At 31.6% G+C, this 22,681-nt stretch overlaps 1 protein-coding gene across 10 annotated transcripts in view; it reads right to left on the minus strand.

Moving 5' to 3' along the window:
• LOC411288 (cAMP-specific 3',5'-cyclic phosphodiesterase) overlaps positions 1-22,681 on the minus strand; it is a 255,555-nt gene that overhangs the window by 75,297 nt on the left and 157,577 nt on the right. For 6 of the 10 annotated variants that reach the window (XM_026442339.1, XM_016913388.2, XM_006568534.3 and 3 more), the window contains 3 exons: positions 9,334-9,522; positions 7,648-7,680; positions 5,909-5,929 (listed from right to left, as the gene is read on the minus strand). In XM_026442339.1, coding sequence (XP_026298124.1) covers positions 5,909-5,929; positions 7,648-7,680; positions 9,334-9,522 — 243 coding nt within the window. Of the gene's footprint in view, positions 1-5,908; positions 5,930-7,647; positions 7,681-9,333; positions 9,523-13,212; positions 13,602-22,681 lie in introns of those variants that run through there. The other 4 variants (XM_026442338.1, XM_006568524.3, XM_006568525.3 and 1 more) reach the window with 4 other exon arrangements.

Here is a 22,681-nt window from a genome sequence, read left to right on the forward strand (position 1 = left end):
TTTAATACGAATATGAGTTTAAACCGAGACGTAGAATCTGAAAACGATTAAATTTTCTTATTTTATTCGAATAAGAAATATTATTCTTATTAAAATTTATTCGAAGAATAAAATTTTTCTTATTATATTTGAAAATTGTTTCAATTAATTTTGCTACGAATTTATAAAATGAAAATATGGAAAGTAATAAAAAAATAAGAAGTGACTATTTTCGAGAAACTCGAACGAAACACTATTTTCTGTATATAATAAGAAACGTTTTACTAAAAATAGTGAAAAAAACTTGATGCCGTTCAGATATCGTTAGACCCTTTCGTATGAAAAATATTTTTCTTAAGACACAAGTAAACTGTTCTTCCAATTGATCTCCCTTCTTTTCTCAAAATCCTCATTCGAGATTCACAACATCAATTGCTTTCAAGCATCGTGCAATTTTGTAAAAAAAAAACTCTCGAGATGATACCTTTGCTAAACCTCTCTGAAAAATTAAGTTTATATCCACGAAAAATTCACAACAATTTTTCACTTTCGAAGAACACTTTGCTCCAAAAAATTCCTTCTCTGAAGAATTCGAAATCGATATATCTTCTTTATCAAAATTATTTATCAAAGAACATCGTTACTTTGAATATGCAATCGATGACCAGCTTTTCCAAAAAATTTCTTCTCTGAAAAATTCGAAATCGATGTATCTTCTTTAGCAAAATTGTTTGTCAAAGAACATCGTTACTTTGAATATGCGATCGATGACCAGCTTTTCCAAAAACTTTCTTCTCCGAAGAATTCGAAATATATATATATATATCTTCTTTTTCAAAGTTGTTTGTCAAAGAATATTGTTTTGAATACGATACATTATTTTGAATACGATCGATGACCAGCTCTTCCAAAAAATTTCTTCTCTGAAGAATTCGAAATCGATATATCTTCCTTATCAAAATTGTCAAGGAATACCGTTTCACACGATCGATAAGCTCTTCTAAAAAATTTCTTTTTAAAAGAATTCGAAATCGATATATCTTCCTTATCAAAATTGTTTGTCAAAGAACATCGTTTCACGTTACTTTAAATATACGATCGATGACCAGCTCGTTCCAAAAAATTTCTTCTCCAAAGAATTCGAAATATATATATATCTTTTTTTTCAAACTTGTTTGTCAAAGAACATCGTTTCACGTTACTTTGAATATGATCGATGACCAGCTCTTCCAAAAAATTTCTTCTCTGAACAATTCGAAATCGATATATCTTCCTTATCAAAATTGTCAAGGAATACCGTTTCACACGATCGATAAGCTCTTCCAAAAAATTTCTTTTTAAAAGAATTCGAAATCGATATATCTTAAAATTGTTTATCAAAGAACATCGTTTCACGTTACTTTAAATGCGATCGATGATCATCTCATTCCAAAAAAAATTTCTTCTCCAAAGAATTCGAAATATATATATATATCTTCTTTTTCAAAGTTGTTTGTCAAAGAATATTGTTTTGAACATGATACATTATTTTGAATACGATTGATGACCAGCTCTTCCAAAAAAATTTCTTTTCTGAACAATTCGAAATCGATATATCTTCCTTACAAAATTGTCAAGGAATACCGTTTCACACGATGGATAAGCTCTTCTAAAAAATTTCTTTTTAAAAGAATTCGAAATCGATATATCTTAAAATTGTTTATCAAAGAACATCGTTATTTTAAATATGCGATCGATGACCAGCTTTTCCAAAAAAATTTCTTCTCGAAAGAATTCGAAATATCTTCCTTATCAAAATTATCAAGAAATATCATTTCACGTTATTTTGAATACGATCGATGACCAGCTCGTTCCAAAAAATTTCTTCTCCAAAGAATTCGAAATATATATATATCTTCTTTTTCAAACTTGTTTGTCAAAGAACATCGTTTCACGTTACTTTGAATACGATCGATGACCAGCTCAGTTGTCGTCATCCACGGAGAACGGAAACGGCACGGATGGATATTAATTCCACTTTCCGCTTTCGAACACCTCTGTTCGTTCCAAAAAATTTTTTCTCGAAACAGTTATATAAAAATTGATATATATATATATATATATATATATATATATATATATATATTTTATATTACATATTATACATATATAATATATACATATATATATCTATATATATATATATTATCTTCTTTCTCTTATATATTCTCTTATATCTTCTATTCTTCTTAATATATATATATCTTCTTTCTCAAAATTGTTCGTCAGAGAACGTCGTCTCGCGTTACTTGGGACACGCGCGATCGATGACCAATTCGGTAGCCGTCGTCGTCCACGGAGAACGGAAACGGGCGCACTGATGGACATTAATTCCCGGGATAGTGATTACCACGTACACGCTGCACACACGCGTGCACCTCTATTCGCAAATGGCTCTCGTCTTGACGCAGAAGCCGGAGGTCGTTATTTTAATGAACGCGTCAATCGGCCTCAATTCCTCGGATTCCTCGACTCTACCTCACCGATGGTGGGACGTGAAACCGGGATCGGCGTGCACAAAGCCGAGCTTTTTTTTTTTTGAAAATCTCGATTCGAGGATTAATTGGAAATCGAATCAACGAGCAACGAAAAGAATAACTGAATCCGATTTTGATTACGATTCACGTTGAAATCTCGTAGATTTCTTGGAAATTCTCTTCTCTTGGAGCATCTTTAAAAAAACAGAATCTTGAAATCTGGAAACGTTGCTTTGGTATTGAGAAGAGAATCGATCGATTCACGACTGAAGCGAGAATACGAGTGCTGAAAATAGGATTGACGAATTTAGGATTCAAAAGCCAAGTTTCGAACAGGAATCTATATATAGGAACAATATATCGGTTGTTGATCGACGATACGAGGTCGGTTTTTGTCGAAAATTTCGTCAATATTATGCGAAACGGGTTTGGAAAATAAATAGAACCGAGCGACACGTTCAAATCGTTGTTTTCCCGCCAATGGCCAATATTGATTTTCCATGGCTGCACTGTCCACGCTCGAGTGTTTTTCGCGTTCGAGAACAATGACGCGTGACTTGTTGCCCGCCCGCTTTTCTGTCTTTGTTTATTCCTATACGCTTCACAATTTTCTTCTCCTTCTTCTTCTTCTTCTTCTCCTTCTTCTTCTTTTTCTTTCTCTTCTTCTTCTTCTTGTTCTTCTTCTCCTTCTCCTTCTTCTTCTCCTTCTTCTTCTTCTTCTCTTTCTTCTTCTTGTTCTTCTTCTCCTTCTTCTTCTTCTCCTTCTCCTTCTTCTTCTTCTTCTTCTCCTTCTCCTTCTTCTCCTTCTCCTTCTTTTTCTTCTTTTTCTTCTTCTTCTCCTCCTTCTTTTTCTTCTTCTTGTTTTTCTTCTCCTTCTCCTTCTTCTTCTTCTTTTTTTTTTCTTCTCATTCTTCTTCTTCTTCTTTTTCTTCTTTTTCTTGGGTTAAATCATTGGAACGATCAGAATTATATTTTAGTTTTAAATAATTTAATAATTTTTCCAATTTTTCCGCAAGCTTTATATAACTCGTGAGAAAATACATTGGAGAGATTAATTAAATTAAGGGGAGAAAATTACATTTTCCAATTGATATTCATATCGATGTTTTTTTAGATGAAGAGAATTTTTGTTTTTTTTTTTTTTGTTGAACGATAATTTAATGATAATATTTATAAATACGTCATACATTTCTTGTCACTTGAGACGTTTCCCTGTCAACAATCCTATTAAATTCTCAAGAGTCTGCGCAACATAGTAATTAAGAGTCGTCCAGTGAGATTGAGTATCATTGCACAAAGTGATAAAAAGATCGGGCGGGTAAATTTTACGAACCGACAAAGAGGCAATTTTTATCATTGAATCCCCGATCTAAAGTCTAACCTTTGATATTTGCCAAGAATCTTTCGCGTCTTTTACGAACAATCACAATTTCATTTCGTCGTCTCCCTTTCGAATTATCGTTAAAAACTTTCGATAAATCAATTTCACGATGAATCGAATTTTTCGAATTCGAAAAATACTCAAATTTCTTCGAATATATTCCAACGTAACGAAAAATCGTAATTTTCCGATTAATTTTTTCAAAAAAATTTTCAATCCAATCAATTCAATCCGAATCAATTTAAATAAAATCAATTTTTCATAAAAAAAAAAAAATTGATCCCGCGAGAAGAAAAAAGAAAAGACGAAGGCTGCTACCTGCGGCGTCTCTCTATTACCTGATGACGTCACGAAAACAAGAATTACGCAAGATCGCGGCTGGCAAACGCGAAGGCTTCACGGCGCCTGTTAAAGCGTAATTGCTCGCCACAGCCTCGTAAACATCTCGTCTGCCCACCATTTTCGCGCTCGTAATTAACGTGCGCCCTCCTCCTCCCCCCCTCTCCTCCTCCCCCCTCTCCTCCTCCTCCTCCCCCCTCCTCGTGCTAATACACATCAAAGATTTTGCGTATACGAGATGCGTGGCCGTTTGGAAGAAGACGAAATTCTTCTTCCTCGAAAGAATCGAAAACTATGAAACTTGAACTTGGCAACGAATTTTCATGTAATTTAAATAAGATTGTCAAGCACATATCGATCGAATCATTTTTAAACGATCTTGTGATCGTTTGCTTCTCGAATCTTGGCAACGGATTTCTTCAATTTGTCAATGTTATTGTTTCGAAATTCTCGATGCGATTACTATTATTAATATCGAGAGAGGAAAAAATTGAAGAATGAAAAAAATCAGAAGAATATCTTTCAATATCTATGTTTGTTGGATCGAATGTATCAGATATCAGATTCGTTGATTTTTCCATGTTGTTGTTGTTGTTGTTCTTTCTGATACGTAATCGTTGAGAAAAAGTGTTGAATCGGAGGAGAAAGAAGCGGTGAATTTTTAATGGAGATCGAATATGCGGATCCCTGCATGGAAACTGTAACAACGATAATCCGGCTACGACAGATGGAGAGCAAAGCGGACACTCGAAACGGTGTTTGCACTCCGGGAGATAAAAATATTTGCACACGGTGCACTTCCACTTGGCGTGCACTCGATGCATCGTGAAAGTATTTACCGTGCTGTACAACTTATATGGGCAACCGGATATCCGTGATAACGTTTACGATTAATATCGAATTTTATCGTCCGTTTCTTTTTTTCTCTCTCTCTCTCTCTCTCTTGCTTCGCTCTTTCCCTTTTCCACTTCCAATTTGTCCGATCGATCGATTAAACGGCCAAAGTTGTTTACTTTATTCGGGATCGAGTCGATAATGTAGGTTTCCTTTTTCCTACAGTGGATAATGGAAAAATCGATATTCGTTGCATCATCGTTATTCAAATGTTTCAAACTGGGGAAAAGAAGTTTTTAAAAAGTTCGGGATATAAGGGATTGCGATAGTTCAATAACGACTTTTTTCAAGGTGCAATAAATTCTTGAATATCCAATAAAAATTCCTCTCCTCCGCTCAACGGATTCATCATTCTTTCTGCCCCCCCTCTTCCCCCAGTTTTTCAACCGTATTAACCTTTTATCCGTACACACTATTAAAGTTTTATTATTACGAGATAATATAAACGTGCCGTTCACGAAAATCGATAAAACGTTAACAAATAGAACGCGAAACGTTGCCAAGCCATGTGTAGCACAGGCAAACATCCTTTTCTTCGATTAATATAATAATAATAATAATCGTTCGGATCCGATTAAATTTTTCCAAGTTTAATAAAAATTTTCTCCACGTTGTTAAATAAAAGCATGTAATGTAATAAAAACCTCCACCAAAAGCGAAGACGTTAATTTTTAATAAAAGCCAAACAATCGTCGGAATTATGCACCACCACGTGATTCTTCGTGATTTTGATGTACAATTTGCAACCAAGAATAATTATTGCGGCATACTGAAATAACTGTTTAATAATGCGACTTACCTATACTGATCGGTAAATATCCTGAAAATGACAATTCGTTTTTATTCGAAAACTTTTTTTTCCACTATGTTCATGACATGCTGTTAATTAATTACGTTAGTAGTTTAAAAACATTTCCCCTCGAGTTTCCCTTAAACCATCGCGATATATTTATTATTATCTCATCCATTCCCAAGAAAAAAGTCTTTCGATTCGAAATTTTGTTTTCCCAAAAAAAAAAAAAAAAAAAAAAAAAAAAAAAAAAAGAAAAAAAAAAGAAAAATCACTGTTCCCTTTTTTCACGAAACAATTAAGATAACGAGAAATAGTTACAGAGAGGAGAAAGAGATAAATAATATGTACAATAATATCTGTACAATCGATGTACACCGATATATACTACGTATATATAATTTCCTAAATTTTTTTTTTTTTTTCTCTTCGGTCGAGTATTTCTTCGGTGTGTGGGTGTGATATCGTTTTTTGTTTATCGTTCGCGGTGCAAAATAGAGAGGGAAGAATTAAAAGAACCAATCCACGTGTATATATATCTCGTGTGTGCCTGCCTGCGTGTGTAACCAAGCAGCTCGATTCTATCAATTCTGCCACGATGAATGTTTCGACACGGAAATTCACTCTCGATTCAATTTCGTTTCCTTTTCTTCTTCTTCTTCTTTTCTTTTTTTTTTATAATTTATTTTTTTTTGAAAAACCGCACGGAACATACTGGAAAATGAACGAAAACTCGCTCTAAGCATTCAATAAGCGCTTCGCTTCGATCGAAGAAATGAGAAACTAGTAACTTTCTACTCGACAATCTCTAGTGATAATTTTTCAAAAGTTGATAACGAAATGAATATAATAATTGGATTACGTTATATTATATTATTTTATATAGGAATCAATAAATGTTTGACTTTAGAAAGAAAAGAGATTTTTTTTTGTATCATTTTTTTGATTTTGAAAAAAATCAAGAAACAATCTTGAAACGTGGAAGATTAAACTACTAATAGCAGCTAATAAGTTAGCTTCGTTATTGAAAATTATTGGAAAATCTTCAATCATTTATTGATCTCTTACACAATTACGAAATATAAGCAGAATTATTTTTCTTTAATTAATTGCAAGAGTTAGTTGCAAGATGGTGGAATTGATGATTTGAAAATGAGTTTTGAATGATTGAAATGGATGTAAAATTTATCATCATAAAATAATTCAACGTTAATTCCAATGAATTTTTTTTTTCAACAAGTATATTACTCTTACTTAATATATTTACTCAATAACGTAGCCCAATTCTATTCTAAGTAAAGATAAATTAAATTAAAGCCGATCGCAAAATAAAAAAGTAACAAAAGCACGCCATATTATATATCAAATAAAGTGAACGACTCAACAAGCTACTCAAAATTATGGCAGAATTTCTTTCAAATTTCTTTTAAATTTCTTCTTTCTTTCATTCTTTTTCTTTTTTTTCCTTTTTTTTCTTTTTTTTTTTCTTTTTCTTTTTCACAGCGAACAATTTCATGCATTTGAGCAACAACCCCCGTATGTTCTCTATATTGTGTGTGTGTGACAGAGAAAGAGAAAAATGGTTAAAGAGGCAGCGAATCGAATCGATTTGACAGCGTAATTATCGTGGCGAAGGATGTCGATTAGTAATTGTAAGTGTGTTTTTTTGTGACTATATAATATAAATATATATATATGTAGTGAAACGACAGAGACTGATATAATAGATAATAGGATCGTGTACATACGCTCGCTCGACAGGAAGCTCTGTCTCTTTGAACCTGCAACCCAAGGATCACAAACATGATTCATTGTCACACCCCGCACACTGTCCGTCGCGGATAAATAAAAGAAAAAAAAAAAAATTAAAGTTCTCATTTCGTCCAACAAAGTGTGAACACCCGAGATAAAAAGAAATTGAATTTTCTCTATCTTGAAAATTTTAAAAATATTTTGAAATATAGTTTAACCAAATATAGAAAATCTGTAAATGGAAATTGTTTAGAATTTCTTATTTGATGAAGAGAATTTCTTTTTATTGCGAGAATTATCTTTTCACTGCTTTGTTGGTTGTATATATTTACAAAAATACTACAGATATATGTGAAATAATAAAAAATAAAATATAAAAATATTAAGCACCATCACCATAGAAAGCTACGATACTTTTGTCAAGCACCACATAGAAGAAAAAAAAGATCGTAGATTGTTCTCTCGTATTAATTGATAATATATATATGTATAAATGTTACGATTGCGCTCAGATCGGATGTTTTTGAATCGACGTTTTCTATATTAATTTATTTGTTACAATTTTGACAGAAAATTTTAATATTGAATACAATTTTCATTGCGATGACAATGGAATTAATCGATTGGCCAAATTATATTAGATTTAATCGATCAGATTCTTTTATATATTGAATATTCGAAGAATATAGAGATCGTTGTAATGCAAAGTATTCAATAAAAGATGACAGCAGAATATCACCGAGTTTTAGAAATATTCACGGTATCCTCGAGATGGCAGTATTGGCAAGATTACCAAGATTTCTTGTCGATAAAATAAATCGCTATTTTATCTTTAATCCATGTTACCGACAGAAAATTCAATACAAAAAGTTTAGATTCATTCCTACGGTAGATAAAATAAATTCTCAACGGTCGATAATGTAGATAACAAAACAAAGTAATTTCACAAGTTTGAAATGTGAAACGAACTGTAAAAAAAAAAAAAAACTTTACAATCAATCGATTAAACACAAATATTAACGAACTAAGTCAGGTTTATACCGTTTGTCTTCTAATTTCCTTTTAATTATTCATGAACACGTGCAACAAGTCAATTATCGTTATCGTGTTTACGAATGGTTTCATTAACGAACGAGTGTCGAGCCACAAGAGGAATCTGTAATTCATGTAAATGTAAATTACGCTAAATTCATAATTCGTTAATCGTAATTCGTCGTTGAATAACCAGTAATTACGAATTATATCGTGCTTACGAGAATCAGGTGATTATTTCAATAAGTCGATCGATGTAAATGCAAAATTTAACGATAAATCTTTTCTTTAAAATTAATATTTCCTCTTCATCCCTTTAATCTCCCTGTTAACTGTTATTCGCATAATTTCAATAAAAATACTCGAAAAGAAATCAATTTTCAAATTCAAAATTACACATAATAATCGATTATCCCCATTCGGGAAATCATCCGATCGAAGCTGAACAATCACGATCATTGGATTAAAACATCGTATAAACAAATTGACATTCCCATTTCATTATTTACAAGGTTAAATCTTCCTCTTTCAATTCCGGTAGAACAGACAGAAGAAAGAAAGTATATAAAAATAAAAATAAAAAAATATAATTTGTATATTCTCGAGTCAACATCGATTTTTTAATGGAATTTATAGTATCAGGGGCTTACCTCTCGCTGGCGATCGAACTGTTTCGAGACATCGATTTCGGCGACATCTCGAAGTCGCTATCACTGCGATACAGGAAGCTCTCTCGCCTCTGTGGCAGGGTTTGCAACACCAAGCCTGCACTTGGCGAGGCGCCTCCACCGCCTCCGGCACCCCCGTCCAACGTTGAGGCGCCATTTTCCACGTCGAAACTGTCGACAAAGAGGGAAAAACATTTTCAACCATCCATTCAGGAGCAGCAAAGTTCTTTTTTACATTTGTCCATATTTTTTGTGAACAAGATGCGACGTATTAAAATTTAAAATATATTTTGCGTTTAAACATGAATTTGATACAATTTGTAACACCAATATCTGGTGTTTGAAAAAAAAAATTATTAATAAATATCGTAAATTTAAACGAAATTTATTTTGTATAAAATGCCAAGTGATCCAATAAGTAATTCGAATTTTATATTCAGGTTAAAGTACGTACAAAACTTACGCTGCAATTTCTATCAAGCTACCACGAAACTTTTAAGCAATGTCATTGCTTATCTATCGAGATATAAATAATATAATAGCTTTTAAAGTACAGATAATGTTCACGTTTAACAAGGTGTCGAATACAACTTTTTCCAGGCCATGTCGTTCAACCATATCCGATCATATATCTGATTATACTAAACAACTAGATTAAACGCAAATATTATACAACAAATTCGATAATGAAATTTCGAATTTATACGCAACGCAGTATATAAAAAATAAAATAAAACGATCGAGGAAAGAATTAAAATATACGAATAATAAATAAATATATATATACACAATAAGTAATTACATAGAAAAAAATCATTTTCAGTAAGCAAAAAAAAAAAAAAAAAAAACGCTTTCATCTCACTGCAGCTTTAATTAAAATTTGTCGAGTGGTAGGTGGAATAAGAATTCGCAAAAAAAAAAAAAAAAAATTCATAAAAATCAAACCGAAAGAGAGAAAGGAAGAGAGGGAGAGAAGAGAAAGAGAGAGAATGAATTCTGACCTTTCGTTTCAGAACTGCGTCTTAATGCGCGACGAAATAATTATCCTGGATAATAATCGGTACGATCACGATCAATTTTCTCGTTAAACGGGCCTGGTTAACCTGCGGCTTAATTAACATTTCTGTTCCCATGATCGTTCGCGTTGACCAGAAAACACGGCTCGTCTTCCTGCTCTCGATAGTCAGTCGGTTTGCCCGCCATTATGTAAGCCACGATTAATTCCACGGCCTTGCCGTTCAATAGCTAAATAACGACGATAAGTATCGCCGTTTATTTCCATTTCTCTTTCTCTCTTTCTCTTTTCTTCCTTCGTCCGGATTGCATCTCTTTTCTCCTTTTTCCTTTTTTTTTTTTTTTTTTTAGAGAACAATTTTTAAACGAAATATCAAGCGATATTCAAGGGGATATATATATATATTCTCTGTGGGAGAAAGGAAAGAAGAATCGAATCCCGTGAATTAAACATAATATCAACGATATAATAACGCGAGTCCCGGTTGTATTGCGTTTCAGTGTTCAGTTAGGAATCTAATCTTTAACATTTCGTGAAAGAATCCATTAGGAAATGAGCTCGGGGTAATGGGCCAGACCCATGATTCCTTTTAATTAGTAACGTAACTGCTATATGCGCAATTACCCTAATCACGGGCTCATCAACGAAACGAAAAGGATTTTATTATAGTTTTATTTAAGGATCGACTCGAATTGTTCACCGATCGAAGATTATAGATTAATCTTAACACTCCTCTTTCGATTTCCATTCAATTTGAATGTCTTCTCTTGCCTCGCAATTTCAAATAATATTAACCTTTCGAACTGTAGGCCTTTTTCACCCACGATTTCCTGTTGAATTTCTTACAGCTGATTCGAAATGATTTCATGCACAAATTAATATAATACTTTTATATTTTAATGTTTTATGTTTACGTGTAAAGAAAGCAAATTTGTCGAATAATATTAAAGTCTATATTATTGGTTATTATTTATATCATCTTTTATTTTCTTATCCTCAATTACTCAACATAGAATGGAAATAATTTTGTTATTCGATAAAAACATATCTTCGCTCCAATTAATTTTATTCCAATGCTTACAAAATTCCTACGACTATTCAAAACTCGAACTAAAATATAATAACTCGATCTAATTTGAGATTTAAAAAAATTTAACCATTGTATATTATTCTAGAGTAAAGAGTTTAGGAATCTTTATGAATCTTTACGATTTTTTAAAAAAATCGAATGTAAATAAATATTTCGAATCGAGTCCACCATTCGAGCGCAAACGGTTGATTAATTTCACTTGGATGAAAGCCTTGATAAGAAAATCAAGAGAACGTAATCAATATAAAAGATATCCTTTCGTTGATATATATAAAAAAGAATCGATCTCGATTTAAACCATTTCCTCGATATACCCGTTTTACGTAACGCGTTAGGGGCGCGGCAAACGGAAGTGTCTTTTAATCACTCTTTTATTGGCTCCAAGACCAATATTAGCTGTTCAGGCTTGGCCGGTAGATAAAGATTGCCAGTGCTCGCAACAGGTTCACCTTATTTCTTCCTCTTCGATCCGACCAATTTCTCTCTTTTGTTTCACAATTCTTTCAACATCATAAGGGAAACATGAAAAAAACTTTGATGATACACGAAATAACAATTCGATCGTTGAAAATTTTATATATCTCGAGGGAAACGAATTAAGTGGAATCGGTCGGATATGATCAGACACGCTTTCGTACTTTTTGAAAAAAACTAATTAAAACGTAACATTTGTTATAATTCTAATCTACTTTCCAGCCGTTGTTTATTATTTTAAACAATAAAATTAAATTGCATACAATTAATTTATTATTATATTTATATTTTAAACAATAAAATTAAATTGCATATAATTAATTTATATTTATAAATTGCATACAATTAATTTATTATTATATTTATAATTTTTAAACAATAAAATTAAGTTGCATACAATTAATTTATTATTATATTTATAATTTTTAAACAATAAAATTAAATTGCATACAATTAATTTATTATTATATTTATAATTTTTAAACAATAAAATTAAGTTGCATATAATTAATTTATTATTATATTTATAATTTTTAAACAATAAAATTAAGTTGCATACAATTAATTTATTATTATATTTATATTTAAACAAGTTTTAAACAATAAAATTAAATTGCATACAATTAATTTATTATTATATTTATATTTAAACAAGTTTTAAACAATAAAATTAAATTGCATACAATTAATTTATTATTATATTTATATTTAAACAAGTTTTAAACAATAAAATTAAATTGCATACAATTAATTTATTATTATATTTATATTTAAACAAGTTTTAAACAATAAAATTAAATTGCATACAATTAATTTATTATTATATTTATATTTAAACAAGTTTTAAACAATAAAATTAAATTGCATACAATTAATTTATTATTATATTTATAATTTTTAAACAATAAAATTAAATTGCATACATTAATTTATATTTATAAATTGCATATAATTTATTATTATATTTATAATTTTTAAACAATAAAATTAAATTGCATACATTAATTTATATTTATAAATTGCATATAATTTATTATTATATTTATAATTTTTAAACAATAAAATTAAATTGCATACAATTAATTTATTATTATATTTATAATTTTTAAACAATAAAATTAAATTGCATATAATTAATTTATATTTATAAATTGCATATAATTTATTATTATATTTCTAATTTTTAAACGATAAAATTAAATTGGATACGATTAAATTAGAAATTTTGAATTGTTGACAAAGAAAAAAAGAAGTGAAACAACTCATCGTTATCGAAACTTACGGGACGGCCACGTAGACCAGCTTGGGGTAGGGTTTCGTCATGGACAACGTGGACACGCAACCGCTGTGCCTTCTGAACGAGGTGAACGGAAGTGTCACCCTCATAGTCCCGGAATCTCTTCGCGCCAGTCTCGAGGACACCTCGGGCGGAACGAGGATAGCGTAGTCGTTCATGTCTCTCTCTCTCTCTCTCTCTCTCGCACGAGTTCTACAGATCGCCCATCGATTTTCACACCTCGGTTCACCTCCTTCGCCACATTTTTCTCCAATCTCCTTCGAAAATCAAGGATTCTTCTTCGACGGAATTTCTCCCTTTATCATCTTACGGTTTACACTTTGTCGTATCGAGCCAATCGAAGGGAGAACCTCATTCCCTGAAGTTAATTCGAAAAGTTTCAACTTTCTTTCTCTCTTTTCGAGGGTATCTCGTTTTTTGGTTGGTTTAGAGTTTTTGGAGGAGTTTCTCGGGGAGCCAGCGTTTACGACGAGGTTTCTTTATATCAAATGGTTCTCGGTAAATGAATTTTAGTCGTTGAAGATCGTAGGAAGTAAAATTTTTCATCTATGCAATTTTTTCAGAAATTTGAATCGAAAAGTGAAGGATTTGATTGAAGGAAAATAGATAGATATGTATTTTTATATGTGAAAAAGTGGAAAGATTGGTGTCTTTATTTTTATAATATAAGAATACGAAGACTATTTGTGTCTAATCTTTATTATTTTGATCCTCCTCTCTATTCGTTCCATTTTATTCGTCGTTGATTTAATTTGAAATGAAGATCGTGTGATAGGGTTCGATTTCGAGTAATAATAATCCAAGTTTAATATCTCCAAATGGAAAGTTAATATCGAGCAAATGAACATTATTTCCATTCTGGTATACCTAACTAACACGCAGAAACGTTTAATTTATAAGATTGTATAAATTTGCGAAAGAGCATATTCCATTAAAAAATGAAAAAATTCTAAAAAGAAGAAACCAAGCTCGTCGGATTAATAATTAATATTAATATTAATAATAATTTGCAACAAGATTGTATAAATTTGCGAAACAGCATATTCCATTAAAAAAAAAATTCTAAAAAGAAGAAACCAAGCTCGTCGGATTAATATTAATTATTATTATTATTAATATTAATATTAATAAGATTGTTAAATATTGCGAAAGAGCATATTCCATTAAAAAAAAAAAAAATTCTAAAAAAAAGAAGCTTGTTGGATCAATATTAATAATAAACGATAAATTAGATCGAGAGTGGATTAATCGATGAAAAGAAACTTGAAAATAATTCGTTTAATTTGTAAAAGAATATATTCCATTAAAGAAAAAAAATTCTAAAAAAAAGAAACCAAGCTCGTAGGATTAATATTAATAATAATTTGCAACAAGATTGTATAAATTTGTGAAACAGCATATTCCATTAAAAAAGAAATTCTAAAAAAAAAAGCCAAGCTCGTTGGATTAATATTAATAATAAACGATACATTAGATCGAAAGTAGATTAATCGATGAAAAGAAACTTGAAAATAATTTATTTAATTTGCAACAAGATTGTTAAATATTGCGAAAGAACATATTCTATTAAAAAAAAAATTTTCTAAAAAGAAGAAACCAAGCCAAAGATCAATATTAATAATAAACGATAGATTAGATCGAGAGTATATTAATCGATAAAAAAAGAAATAATTCGTTTAATTTGCAACAAAATTGTATAAATTTGCAAAAGAGCATATTCCATTAAAAATAAAAAAAAGAAACAATTCTAAAAAGAAGAAGCCAAGCTCGTCGGATCAATATTAATAATAATTAATATTAATATTAATAATAATTTGCAACAAGGTTGTATAAAATATTTATAATTATTATTTATTATTATTTAAATTAATATTTATACAAAATTGTATAAATTTGTGAAAATTCATATTCCATTAAAAAAAAAAGAAAAAATTCTAAAAAAAAGAAGCCAAAGGATCAATATCAATAATAAACAATAGATTAGATCGAGAGTAGATTAATCGATGAAAAGAAACTTGAAAATAATTCGTTTCAGGGAGGAGAGAATTATATTTCTCCCTTCAAATTCGTCAACAGCGAGATGGATAAAGCTATCCATTTCGCTCTCGAGGCTAATTGCACACGATTTAGTTTAATTGGGCCCGGAAGACAGGCCGAGTATCGGGCGGAAGTCGAAGGAGCGAGAAGGAGGAAACGGAGCTAAACGGGCGAAATTGTTGTACAATTTTACCTCTTTTTCCGCTGTCACGAATTCGTGCCGCGTCGTCAATTTCGATTCATCGTAAAATGAAAAATAAAAAAAGAAGAGGAGGGGAGGGAAGAAAGGAAAATACCGACCCTGAACGATTTTTACACCTCTGTTCGCGCGGAGGAATTTTTTTTAGATTATTTTCCACACGTTTTGTAACACTTTTCTTTCTTTCTTTCATTTTATTGATGAAGGGATCAAGGAAATAAAATTTTCTATCTGTGCAAATGTTTTTTTCATAAATTTGAATTGAAAACAGAAGGGTTTGATTGAAAAAAAAAATAGATAGATATGTATCTTTATATTATGAAAAGTGCACAAAAAGGGAGGAAAGATTGGCATCTTTATCTTTATAGGAATACTATAAAGATTACTTGCATCTAATCTTTGTAATCAATTAATTGTAAAATTGCTTCTTATTTGTATTTTTCATTCGAACACGGGAACAGTTCTTTGTCATCCATTTCTCTGAAAGTTTTTATACGAGGAAGGAATTGTTTTTTAATTTTTTTTCAATATGAAGTTACAACGTTGACTGTTCGATTAAAATTAAAAAAAAAAAAAAAAAAATTGTTATTGAGAAAAATTATGAAGGAAAAATAATTTTAATCCAAGAATATTCATAAAAACCAAATATTGTTCAAATATTTAATCGAGTCTGATAACGCATTATCGCGAATTAAATGAAATGAAACGTGTTCGTCAATAAAGTTTGAGGGTCTGTCTGATTGAAACGGTTTGATAACGAATTAAGTAACGAAGAAGAGTATTGTTAAGAGAAAGAAATTTATTACTCTTAGCAGATTCGTTTATTTATTTCCATCTTTCATAAACACTCTGCACATTTCTAAAAATTCTCTCATTTATTAATAAAACCCTTTGTCGAAAATTTCAAATTTTGTTTAGTTCATACAATTTCATAATTGTATTCCAATATTCTCTTTAAACAGCAATTTAACTTGGATATTATCAAAAAGTGTTGTATCGATGTAAAAACAACTTTCAAAAAACGATGCTCTAATTTTTTCACCTCACAACTTTCAACCTCGAAAATTCTTTTTCGAAAGGAGAGAGAAACTATTCTTTCGAGCGTGGCGCGCATAGAAACCGCATGAAAGATACAGTTGGACGCAAAAGCGCCTTAAAACTCGTGACAGGTTCTTCTTCTTTTCTCTCTCTCTCTCTCTCTTATTCTTTATCGTCCACCACGACGAGTGGATTATCGAAACCGTGACACGAAAGATGCATACCTAGATGCATCCGCATCGAATTTTCTACACATCGTGAAATATTCAGAGAACGAAAACACGTAGAAACAAGTGAACAAAGAGAGGGCATCCCTTGGCGCACAATTTATTTCCACCTTCCTTCTCCCCATTGATCGAATTCCACGGCATGCATGCCGAACGATAAGAACGCCTGTTGAGGTTAGAAAATGAAATACGGAATTTGAATATATCCGTCGACTTTCAATGACCAAAATATTTATCATTTTTTTTTTTTTACAGATATTTGACAAAAATAATATCGCAAGATGCGCGCAAAAAGTGTCGATACAATTATAAAAATTAATCGAATATCAAAACCATTGCTCGATTCAAAAGAGTGCACGACAAGGATGAGAACTGTTACCAACAATTCGTTCCACGAATGTATTAAAATTCTCCACGAGTTCCCTTTGAATTCGCGAACTTAAAATTGCGAAATGGATTCGAAAGAAAGGAGAGAGAGAGAGAGAGAAAAAAGGAAGAAAAAAAAATCCCTCGTAAAAACATTTCCCAACTTGCCAACGCGCGTTTCCCAAGATAATAAGAAAAAGGGACACTCGAGGAAGGAAGAGACCCCCCCCCCCTTTCTCTTCCTTTTAATTGCAAAGACGAGGATCGAGAAAGAAGAATGTCTCTGTCCGCCCCAATTATTCTCACGACAAAACAAATGTACCACGATCCTCCAATAACGAACCTCCGATGAAAATATCCCACGACGAGTGGATTTGTCCTACAGCGCCCCCATCTTTCTCTCTCTTTCTCTCTCACTCACTCTTTCTCTTTTCAAGGGAAACGCGACCAGCTTCACGGATTAATCCGAGATCGAGCGAGAAATATTTCCAGTATCACGCTGCTTCAAGAAGAAATCAAGAAAAATGTCGGTCAGGAAAAACAGAGAAAGAAAGAGATAGACAAACAGAAAGAGAGAGAGAAAGAGAAAGAGATAGACAGAGAGAGATAAACAGAGAGAGAGAAAGAGAGATAAACAGAGAGAAAAAGAGAGAGATAGAGAGAGAGAAAGAGAGAGAGAAAGAGAAAGAGAGATAAACAGAGAGAGAGAATTAGAGAAAGAGAGATAAATAGAAAGAGAGAAAGAGAGAGAGAAAGAGAAAGAGAGAGATAAACAGAGAGAGAGAAAGAGAGAGATAAACAGAGAGAAAGAGAGAGAGAGATAAACAGAGAGAGAGAAAGAGAGATAAACAGAGAGAGAGAAAAAGAGAGAGACAAACAGAGAGAGAGAAAGAGAGAAAGAGAGAGAGAAAGAGAGAGAAAGAGAAAGAGAGAAAGAGAGATAAAGAGAGATAAACAGAGAGAGAGAGAGAAAGAGAGAGAAAGAGAGATAAACAGAGAGAGAAAGAGAGAGAGCACGTGTTTCGCAAAGTAACAAAGAATATCGTCTATTTATCGTCTATTTATTGCGCACTTCCTCTCCTTCTCTTCTCCCCCCTCCTCCCCGGTAGAACGCGTGCAACGCAGATTATACGCAGAGATATTTTGAAATTTCCGCGTGTACGGACGAGTTATCTCGACGAATGCGATGTCGTCATTCGTGTTGGCCGTTTATTCGTGTTCGGCGACGAGATATCACGGTAATTATTCACGATAGTGGAACAATTCGAACGGCATTAAGATACGCGGTCCAAGGGTAAGGTACGTGTGTGCGATCGTTATTAAGGCCAATCTAAGTTTCCTTTTTTTTTTTTTAAGAAAAGAAAAGGAAAAAGAAAAAGAAAAATGTTCGTAATATCATAGATACGTATTTTTCTAGAGATCGGAGAGATTCAGGAGGATCGTAATTGGATTCGAATAGCATTAAATAGGATTTGATCGTGGATGGAAGTTTAAAGTTAGGTTATGTTCGCGACACACGCGTTACACGTGTTGGGTTGGGCGAGCGATATTTTTTGGATTGGGAACGAATTGAACTTGAAGAGAGGATTAGCTACAGTTGGATTTGGATCGTGATTAAAATTTAGTTTGGGGCCAAGGTTTAGATTAAATTAGATCGAGTGAAATTATGGTTGAAAATTAGGTTTGGAGAGGAGGGGAAAAAGGGTAAGTTATTCGAAGTTAAATTATGTTAGGTTAGGGCTCGGTTTGATTAGTTTACATTACAAATAACGAGATAACCTTATGACGAATGATCGATAAGATCATTTCTCGTCTAAATGTTTATTATGAAAGAAATATTAAGAAATATATCGTATTATTCTTTTGATTAATTCCTTTCCTTTCTCTTTTCGAGATCGGCATTCCTCTCAGAAAGTTAAAATATATAAATATATAAATGTTAAAAATAATAAAGTTTAGGAATATAAATTGGCTTCCTCGTTTCTATATTAATTTTTCCACGCTTCTCTCTCCGCTCTGCTACACTCATTTCACTTTTGTGTAGCCATACGCCACAAACTTTTTCATCGCCACTTCCCCTCACACTTTTCTTCTAGATTAAAAAAATTTCGTGACTTATACGCACTCTCCTCTCGAGTTCTTCGACTGGAACACATTAAGATATCGGGTTTCTGTCTTTTTTTAACTCTTAAGAAAACCATCGCGCTCACACATATTCTGCTTTTAGTCGAGTTCCCAAACAACGCATCACACAGTGCATGAAAACTACACCGGTCGATCAACATCAGTTTGATAAAGTTATTCATAGGCCAACTCGTATAACCGCCTATTTTACGATTTGTGATGACCAATGAAACAAACTTTCTAATTTTAATATCGTGCTTGTTCCATATCATCGGGCTTCAGTTTACACGAACGAAGATTGGCATTAATCTCTCTTTCTCTCACGCATGGAAATGTTCCAAATTTATCTTGACCAGTGCTCAACCATCTGAAACTTTTTCCATCTCTATGGAAATATTTCGCCAGAACTCTTTCATCTTTTTGTTTCAAGTTGTTGGACGAGGGAAACGAAACTTCTTTGAGGGAGTCATGGTATTTTTTTTCAATGATTATTTCTCTTGTGGAGATCCTTGTAGAGATGGAATTGTTCTCGAGAAAATTATCATCGATCGATAATGAAGAAATCTGGTTTCCAATTTTTTCTTTATTCGAGTGTATAAAAGTTTTGATCTCTCTTACTTTGAATTGTGAGACAATATCGATAAGACATTTGATTTTATTTAAAGTTTAAAGTAAGTTTATTTTTTAAATATCCAATTTTTGGATTTAAAGTAACTCGAAGATGACTCTTTTTATTATTTTCGGTTTCAATAATAAATTTTCCAATCGATCGAAAATATTTGATCTATGGAATATTGTATTTATCTTTCAAAGAGTACGATCTTTGCTTTGGAAACGAAAACATTTGGAGGGAAAATTGTTCGTAAAAATTATATTTCAAAGAATTCGTTTAATTAATCGATCGAACATTTCTAAGTCCATGTCACAACAACGCGTGGTGTAATCTTAACAGATTAATTTTCTCGATTAATTGAATGTCGATTAATCACACTGGCCAGCATGATTTTCGAATAATTATCAGGAAATATAAAGCCGTGTAATTGGAATTACGTTCGATCTAATCAAGAAACCGGTGGTGAGATCGGTAGATAATAATCCGTTCGCCGGAAAATGAATTTCTAACTTCTTCATTTTCAATACTTAATCTCGCCTCGGTCGAAAGTTTCGTTAAACAATTTAATATTATAATCTTCTCGAAACTATAAATTGATTAAAATTAAAATTCGAAATTCAAATTAATCATAATTTCGTTGGATATTTTTTGAAGAAATAAAAAAATAAAAATATCATGCTAATTATTAATATAATTTTTTAAAAAGCAAGTTTAAAGATTTTTATTCATTTCATTTTTATTTTTAATTAAATTTAATTATTATACGATATTTCATTATATTTACGAATTTTTTTTTATAAAATATATATTTTTCAACTTTCCATCCATTTCCCGCCTCCCGAGTTCGAGCAAAACTGGCCAAATTAATACAGTAATTACTGATTCCATCTATTTTTCTAAGGAATAATTTTTCCATTAATTCTCAAAAAACTAATTTAAATTATGCTTAATCAACGGAAACGAAATTTCAAGCGAATAAATCATTTTGGATGCCAGAACTGGCTAAAATATACACTTTCTTGCATGATAATTTTTTTCATTAAATTTTTAGATTAATTTAAATCACGTTTTCATCAATGGAAACGTGAAATTTCACCGAATAAATTATTTTACATTACACAAAAGCTAATCACTAAAATTATGAATACCACTTTTTTTTTTTTTACATATTTCATACAATTATTTTTGCATCAATTTAAATTAATAATTTTAATTCGAAGATAAGATAATATATATACCCCGTGTTTCTTTCTTTTTTCTTTCTTGAATACACAACAACAAATCATTTTATCGTCTCCTTCGAAACGAAAAACAAAAAAAAAAAGAAATTGAACAAAATCGATCGAATGAATGCATTATTCATCGATTCGAAGAAAACTTTCATTACTTAGAAAAGAATCATCCCGAGTACTATTTAAATATATATATATATATATTTATCTTTCTGGGGTATCTAAAACTATTTATCAACATTATCTGACCTAAAACTGTTCACCATTATCATTATATCATTCCCGTTAAAAGTTTCTATTGAAAATTAAATTCGATCGAATTCAAGGGATCTCGATTGAGTTTCGAAAATTCGTTCGAAAGAAAGGAAGAAAAAAAATTGAAATCAATCGACGAAAATAAAGAGAGCAAGAAGAAGAAGGAGAAAAGAAAAAATGGAAGAAAATATATATCCGATCATTCAATCGGATGAATCGGAGGCTGTAACTATTTTCCTGCCGATAGAAATGAAATAATTGTCGGAACGAATTGCGCCGGCCATCGACACGCGTCCCGATCTCGAAAATTACGGAGATGGAAGCCGATCGATAATCGTGTCACCGATACGTGTCCCCAAGCTTTTCATGCGCTTCGATCAAATGTTTGCATAGATACGGAAATCTATCGACACCGGTGGTCGCGATAACGAAAGGGACGACGCGCCACCGGTGGTCGCAAATTTTTCCTCTGTCGGAATCTTGGTCGAAATATTTTTCACTGGAATTTCGTAACGATCGATCCAACGGTTATCGCTATATAAATTAGACGAGGAAAGAATCGAGTGTATTTTACAAAATATTTAATAAATTTTACTCGATGTATTTAAAAAATGTTTCGATGATTGTAATAATAATTTGAATTTATTTATTTAATTCGAAGAATCTTTGTTTTGTAGTTTAAACTTATAGAATATATATAGAAATTTGGACAAGATGAAATTGTTTATTTCCATCGTAAGAACTGTTGATCCAGTTTTCGTGATATTATCGACAGTAATATCAACAACAATGTTACGACGTGATTGACGAATTGACGAAAATATTTGCTCGACGTTTGCTCCGTATTCCTATCCGTCGTTAAATCACACGCCTATTGATTCAAGGCTACTGTCAATCAAAAAAAAAAAAAAAAAGATAGAAAGAGAATATATTCAATTCCTTTGGGAAAAGATTGCAGAGGATACGTATCCTTTTCTTCTGAGATATTTACAAGGGTAATTATACATCCTCCTCAATTGGAAATATTATTTGATACGTAATTTTTATATATCGAGGGAATATATATATACATTCTATGGATCGATAATCCCTAAGTTCTTTTTATAAAATGGGAATATAATTTCAGCTTAGAGTCGTTGGGATGCTGAAATTGGAATCTTACAAGATCGATGGTCTTAGATCTTTTTACCGAAGCCAGAATAAAGTGTCCAATTAAGCTCGTGAAATGACATAAAATATGGCTCGTGATAAAGATATAAAAATAGAGTGATTTTTTTTTTTTTCCAATTCTTAATTCAATCCCAAGCCGGGTTACATTTGATTAAATCGTATCGTACATCGAACCCTAGATCACAGAGAATGT

Source organism: Apis mellifera, linkage group LG8 (assembly GCF_003254395.2).
Source record: "Apis mellifera strain DH4 linkage group LG8, Amel_HAv3.1, whole genome shotgun sequence".
In the NCBI taxonomy this organism is placed as follows: Eukaryota; Metazoa; Arthropoda; class Insecta; order Hymenoptera; family Apidae; genus Apis; species Apis mellifera.